Source organism: Moschus berezovskii, chromosome 12 (genome assembly GCF_049115385.1).
Source record: "Moschus berezovskii isolate FMDL1 chromosome 12, NW_MosBer_1.0, whole genome shotgun sequence".
NCBI classification, from domain to species: Eukaryota; Metazoa; Chordata; class Mammalia; order Artiodactyla; family Moschidae; genus Moschus; species Moschus berezovskii.
Window position 1 is genome coordinate 73,219,676 of NC_142471.1, and position 7,650 is coordinate 73,227,325.

Sequence of the window (7,650 nt, forward strand, 5' to 3'; positions counted from 1 at the left end):
CTGCTAAACATATATATAGTATATGGAGAGATTTTTAAGTTGCTATTGAATTCACCCAGACCAAATTTGGCATAAGAATTTTATAAAATGAATATTTGTGAGTGTGTATGTATGTATACACACACATTTATTTGTATAAGTCAAAAAACTTATGAAATCCAGATTTCAGAGCCAACAAGAAACGTCTGTCAGTCACAGATCCTCATAGAGCAAAAGCTTTCCAGAGCTCATCTCCCCTCAAAAATGGAGATTTCAATTGAAACAGAAATTAATTAGAAAATGTAACCTAGGGAGATCTGAAATGAGACTAAAATTAAACTTCCAACAACAACACAAGACATATTTTCTAAAAACTACCAACTTTAGGGAATGGGAACGACGGTCAGAGAGTGAACCTGCTTTTCACTCGATACGGTGGAGTACTGCTTCTCCTTGTTATAGTCGGCATTGCTATTTCTGTTGGTATAAAAGGGATTGTCGCTTACAGTATAACCTCAAACCACTTCATTGCTAATACACTGGGGACTGATGAGAACTGAGGTCTCCGTCACCTTCCCACAGTGTCTCAGCAGGGGTCCCCGATTCAGGTGTTGACATGCATGACGTTCAATATGGAAATCTGAATGGAGGGGTGGAAAACAAAAAAGTTGGAATGAGATATCCAGTTCTCACCTACAGCCGGAATTAGTGGGATGTTGGTTATACAAAGTTGTGAGTTTCCTTTGATTTTTATCTCAGCTTATAAGATACTGGTTTGAGTTTCATTTCAGTGTTTGGAGGCAGTCATTTTCACAGTTCGTTAAAGGGCCAAGGTTGTTTTTCTTCAGTGAAAGAGATTAGTCCTACGGCAAGCTGTTACAAGGTTAGCGACTCATGCAAATAGACAAGGAGACCAGTAATTGTCCCCTGTCCTCTGTCCCTGCTGGCACAGACCATCACGGGTACAGAAAATATTCAGGTCACTGGCCAGGTCTTTCATTTCAGAAATAAAATGGAGAAGCAATAAAGCTCAAACTTGGTATTTCAGGTTCTCTTACAAGATAATGTTTATAGACAAGCACAAATATAAGACTACAGACCCATGAATAATTATCATGCAAAGAATTCTGATAAAAGTTTTGCTCTTTTCCCCCAGATCATGCATACAATACAACGTGGCACAGGATTTCAGGGAGTTGTGAGTTTCTTGTGCTCATCTCATCCATTAGCCCTATGGGACTACACACCCTATGGTTACAGCCCCTTCTTTAAGAAGACCTGCCCAAACAGTGACACAGAGATATTCATTAAGTCAATACACGTTAAATGTGCCAAGCTCTGAGCTATGCTTTATACACAGAACCAAGATAAAATAAGATGTGACTTTTCAAGAAGATTTCAATCTAACAGTTTGGTCAACATTTTCTCACCATATACATTACATTTACACACATACATATTTATTTTAGGTAAATCAATAGAATTGTAGGTTTCCTTTTTACAGTTTTCATGTACTGGGTAGCAGTTTTAATGTATTCGGTGCATACCACACACATGTGTGTGCATATTCTCTCTCTCTTTCATATACACACAGTATTTAAACTGTAAAATCTTTGTTTCCAGGATGAGGATATATCAATTTGTCCGCAGCTGAATGCAGGGACCAATAACAAATGTCGAGTACAATAAATACGTTCAGAATTTTCCAATAATACAACCCATGATTGACTGTAATTGAGGTTGCTCTCTTCAGCTTGCCTCCCAAGGCAGAGAGGTAGTACAAGAAAGAATAACATCCTTGTCATGAGTGTAAACTACAAAACATCCAGATTTCAGAGCGCAGTCAGCAAGAAACGTCTATGTCGGTCACAGACCCCTCAAAGAGCAAAAGCTTTCCAGAGCTCATCTCCCCTCAAATATGGAGATTTCAATTGAAACATAAATTAATTATAAAATGTAATCTAGGGAGATCTGAAATGAGACTAAAACTAAACTTCTAACAGCAAGCTCAGATAAGCATTTGTCATCCACCCCATGGTGATGAGCAAAACAAGGAGGGGTTTTGTTGTGTGTCACATGTCTCAGTGAATTGGTGACAAAATTCCTAAACCCATGAAAATCAGGAAAAAAGAAAAAAAAAACTTGCTAAAAACTTTTAAAAAATTGTATTACTTGCGCATATGCTCTACCAGATGTATGACCTAGAATACAAATAATGGGTTTCATATACTAAACAGTAAGAAAGGGATGGAGAAACAAAAGAGCAAACCCAATCCCAGAATGTGGAGAGAGAGAGAAGAGAGATACTGGGTTTCTGGGAGCAACCGACTGGCCTGGAGTCTGATTCTGATAAATAAACGCTCAGTTATATTTGCTAACAGTTTGCTACTCTGACCTCTCTGTTTTCTCTCTTTCTTTCCTCCTCCTCTCTATTTCTTTGATCTGAAGCCATGGTTACTGACTCTCTCGGAGAGACACAGACAGACAGAGGGAATATGATACTGAAAAAAATCTCTTTTTTACATAGAGTCAGGTCACGCATTATGCTTATATCCTTTATTTCAATGGTAGGTTTTGTGGGTTTTTTTTTTCCCTGTTATGTTTTGATAGGGATAACTTTTCAAATGAAATCCCTATACTGAATTTTCACTCTTGGATAGTTTCTGAAGATGCTGCCTTTGCAAAAAAAAAAAAGTAAAATAAGTAAAATTAGAACTGATGTATTTCATGCCTTGTGAAAGCTGAGCCTGAGATGACAGTTTGGCGTGATCAGCTTCCGTGTCTGCAAGGAGCACAGGAATGTTGCTGGGTGAGAGAAAACGTGCCGATCAGGGAAAGTGACGGTCTTGTTGCTTTCAGGATACAGAGTGAGGAGCATTAGATGCCACAAGCCAGAAAGCAGCTGAATCCCCCAAAGCTGGAAAATAAAAGCAAACTGGGATGCTACCAATTTCATCCAGAGCTTTCTATACAAGGAGTGTGGTCATGGGAGACAGACCCTAAAGCTCTTTCATTAGTTTTTCGTTGTGAGACTTTGTTACTTTAAGCGTGTCCCACAGACCAGTGGCAGCAGCTTCACCTGCAGACGCTAGGGCCCTTACTGAATCAGAATCCACATTTTAACAAGAACCCTGGCGTGCTGTGATTCATGGGGTCGCGGAGAGTCGGACACGACTGAGCGACTGAACTGAACTGAACTGAACTAGGTGGGTTGTATGCATGTTCAAGTTTGAGATGCAGTGCTCTAAATTTTTCATAAAACCTGTAAGTGAGTTTAGGTAGCCAGTTGATTGAAAATTGGTCAATGAGGTATTCGTTCATTCAGTAAGCTCTCTCTACATGGAGCCATGGTGGCATGTGCTGGAGATGCACTATCAAGCAAAGGTATACTTGACTCCTGCATTCACAGAACTTACTTATAGGCTGGTGGAGAGGAAAAGTTATGATTAAATAAGCATGTAAATGGAATGTGTAATTTCAGGCTAAGATGAGCACCATAAAGATAAATAATAGAGTTGGCTGAAAGCAAACACAAAATAAATGAATTTATATTAGAAGTTCAAGAAAGACTTCCTTAAGAAGTCTTAAGAAACCAGGGATGCTTACTCTGGTTTGATATAATTCTGTTGTTATATTAGATGTTATCATTGGAGGAAGTTGGGTGGAGGATTTGAGGGAACTCTACTATTTGTGTGTGTGTGTGTGTGTGTGTGTGTGTGTGTGTGTGTGTGCAACTTCTACATGAGTCTAAGGGTCTTTCCTTGTGGCTCAGATGGTAAGGAATCTGCCTGCAATTCAGGAGACCTAGGTTCAATCCCTGGGTCAGGAAGATCCCCTGGAAAAGGGAAAGGCTCCGGTATTACTACTCTGGTATTCTTGCCTGGAGAATTTCATGGACAGAGGAGCCTGGAGGGCTACACTCCACGCAGTTGCAAAGAGTCAGACATGACTGATGAACTTTCACTTCATGTGAGTTTAAAATTGTTTCAGAATTAAAAGTTATAAAAAATGGATGTTTAACTGGATACCTGGATGATCCCCAGTGATGAGTTATACTGAATTGGTCAGGGAGGAGGGAAGAAATGAATTCCAAGCAGAGGAAACACCAGGTATTGGAGCCTTATAGGGAGATAGACCTTGCAGGTCTAAGAATTAAAAGCAAACCCAAAGACCCCCAGGTTAGGAATGAGGAGGGCCCAGAGTGAAATGGGACTGAGAAAATGGACAGATGACATTGTAACCTCTGACCTCAGAAAAGACAGCTCTGGCTATTGTGTACTGAGAACTGAACCTTGGAATCCAAGGTAACACTGCCAGCTCTAGTCACCACCAGAGAAAGCCCACTTTAAAAGAGGAGAGGAAGCAGCTCTAAATTGCTGAGGTTATTCTGTGTCAGGTACAATCTGGGCACGTTGCATATCACAGCCCTTTCTGAGTTTAGAAGGAAAAAGGAGATGGTCAGCTTGGACCCTGATCTGTCCCCCAACTGATTCAGCCAAAGGATATTTATTCACCCCCTACACAGGGAAAGAAACCTCTGGAGATGACATTATCTCCCTGTGAGTGCACAGTGACGGAGGAGGTGTGGTTTCTGGAAAGCGTGACCAGCTGCCTTCAGCTGTGAGCTGGTCAACCATGGGTATCAGCTGCCTTTGCAGAGAGTGGAGGACATGTAGACAGGCTCAGCGGCAGTGATGGTGAAGTCTGTGAACTGTGAGGGGTAGTTGTGAAGCAGGGAAGGTCTCCAAAATTGGATTATAACCCTCTGCTCAGTGCTGGACAACCTCCACCAGCCTCCCGGCTCCAAGGAGAGTCCATTCTCTTCCTCTTCTCTACACTGGAGACCTCTTCCTTTTCACCTGCCTCTTCTCTCTCATCCTTTTTTTCTTCTCTATATTTCCCCCTTTACTCTTTCACCTGCAGCACCCATCTTGAGCCTAGCAGTACCCCGTGAAATGCTCAGCCCTTCTGGAGATCCCCAGGACCAAAGAAGGGGAAGGAAATCCACGTCATTTAACCATATTAAACTTTCTATGCCTTGATTGCTTCATCCATAAAATAGGAACCACCTACAAGTTGTGAAGATAGTTGTGATAAAGTATAGAAATCCCTTAGCATAATTCTTAGTACAGGGCAAGTGCTCAGTAAATATTAGCTACCATAGGAATCACTGTTATTAACTTCTTCAACTTACAGTGAAGAAACAGAGGCATAAAGACTTTCAAGGTCACACAAGAGAGTGAACTTGTGAGCCATACAGACGTGTTTGGATTGTGGATCTTCAACTCCCTCCACATCGTGTGCTAAAGTCACAGTGTCCCCAGGAAACACAGTCCTTCACTCAGCCAATCTAACCAGGGGCATTCAGAGCTACCGACTGACTTTTCCCTTCTGCTGCTTGTTTCTCTCCTACAAGCCCTTTCCAAGTACTCTGAATCTCCCACTAGACCTTGAGGTACTGCCTGGATGATAGCTGATAAAACAAGAAAACTGGTGAAAAAATCACAACAAAAGAGCAGCAGTAACAAGGGGACGACAGAGGATGAAGTGGTTGGATGGCATCACCAACTCCATGGATATGAGTTTGAGCAAGCTCCGGGAGTTGGTGCTGCCAGGAGTTGGAGGCCTGACATGCTGCAGTCCATGGGGTCGCAAAGAGTCGGACACAACTGAGCAACTGAACTGAACTGAACACAATAATAATATGTGTTTACTTTAACAATAAGGGATTTTGGAATTTTTTCATCATCTGCAAAGAAAAACCCCTTGATTGGATGACAGTTGTAGAGAATTATCAAGACAACTCTAGATTACTAAGGACAAAAAAAAAAAAAGTCCTCAGGTCCAGATGACTTAGATTAGTGCCACTGTGATTTCCCTTAACACAGATGTAACTCATGGCAGATCCAGAAAACAAATTATTACTATGAGCATCATGGAAAAGTGACTTTACTTACGACCATCCACAGTTCTGGCCTCTAGATGCACAAGGTCCGGTTCCTTGTTCGACCCCATCACAGACCTAAATGATGGAGAAATATTAACATTAATGAAACCCCACATGCCCCAGAGAAACTCAGCTGAGTCCCACAAACTATTATACTAATGTTCACAGGATTTTAAAGCCACGATCCTTGGGATACATGTAGCCTGACAGTAAAATTTCCACTTCAAATAAAGCTGATAATGAAACCTTTATTTGATGGAGGCCAGGCTTCACTCTGGCAAGGATATTGTGTGTTATTAGCTCAGACTTGCAAATAAGTCCCACACATGTCATATGCAACAATCTCACTGACAGTATATTAAACTTTCAAGACTTATCAGGCAGAGGCCAGGCAAGCTGCTTTAGCTGGATGACTTGAACAGTGATCTACATAGCAAACTGATCTAATTAACGTTTTTATTTGAAATGTGCAGAACTATCTACTATTACCCTATGAACAGACCATGTTACTCAACGAATGTAGTGGACAGAACAGCGCAGGGTGACCATTCTCTGTGTTTTTGAACCAATGTGAGGGGGAAATGCAGTGCAGTCGCTTTATGATGTGTGATGGAAGCCACAAGTGTAAGTAAAAGACAAGTCTATTTAAAATACCTTGGAGGCACATATTATTTAGTCTTATCTTTATAGTGAACCATATTAAATAGAAAATAATTATCCTGTTACATAAGTAACATGGGCCATTATACTCCATCTCGTAAGACTTTCATTCAACAAGATTAATTAAACCTGGGGTTGTCTATAACTTTTTTTTAATCAGGACTTGCACAACTTTCATTTATTTGTTTCATTTCCAAGCGGAAGGTGGTAACATGCCTTAAAACTGGTCTCCTTTTGCCTCATTTGAGCCCCTCAGCTCCACCATCAAATCCATGTGAGAAAATGTAAATGGTGAAAACACTCAGGTCTCTGTGTGGTACCCTAGATGCATCTCGCTTCTGCTGTCACCGTCCTGCTACAGGGGAAGACGTGCCACTTCTGAAAGTGTCTCTTGCCCTTCCTTAGCCTCTGTGAGCCCGTGTGCTTTTCTCTCCAGCATGAAAGGCTGTTTTCCAGGTTCACCTCGTCTTCCTTGACTCTTATTTTAAGACACATCTGAAAAGTCACTTCCTCCATTACCTAGTTCCCAGTTACACCAGGAAAAATTTTCTCTTCCTACCACAAATTTTTCTTTTTTAAAATATAAACCCTATGACAGTGTGCTAGAGTTACTTTTGTCTTTCCCTGTGTAAGAGCAGCCACCCCCCTACATCAAACTGAGAGCCATGGAGGAGTTTTGCTTTAAACACTTTATATTCATATGTATAAATGAATAAAATAATGCCTGAGCTCTAACATAATAGATATTCAAACACTGAAAGAAGGAAGCGGGGAAGGTAAGGGGGAAGGAAGGTAGGGAGAGTGTATGATGGTCTGTCAGCTCTTCGAAGTAAGTAAATTAATCACTATCCTATGGGCATCCCCAGAACACTTCTCATTTGACCTTATGTTCCAACTCCAAGAGTCTGAGGCTTAGCCTGCTTAGTCTCTGCTCATCTTAAGAAGTCTCCTAAGGCCCTATTATCACTGTCAGTAACGTTTCTTTGATTGACACATGGCCTAAAACTCAGAGCCTATGCCTGAAAAATTAAACTCTGTGTTTTTCTTCTCCCAGGAGGCAGAAC

At 41.1% G+C, this 7,650-nt stretch overlaps 1 protein-coding gene across 1 annotated transcript in view; it reads right to left on the bottom strand.

Moving 5' to 3' along the window:
- SORCS1 (sortilin related VPS10 domain containing receptor 1) overlaps window positions 1–5,996 on the bottom strand; it is a 158,848-nt gene extending 152,852 nt beyond the window's left edge. Inside the window, exon 1 of the mRNA XM_055424696.2 lies at window positions 5,937–5,996. Within this exon, the coding sequence (XP_055280671.2) occupies window positions 5,937–5,994 (58 nt within the window). The 5' untranslated portion in view covers window positions 5,995–5,996. The remainder of the gene's footprint in view (window positions 1–5,936) is intronic.
- Between the last annotated feature and the right edge of the window lie 1,654 nt (window positions 5,997–7,650).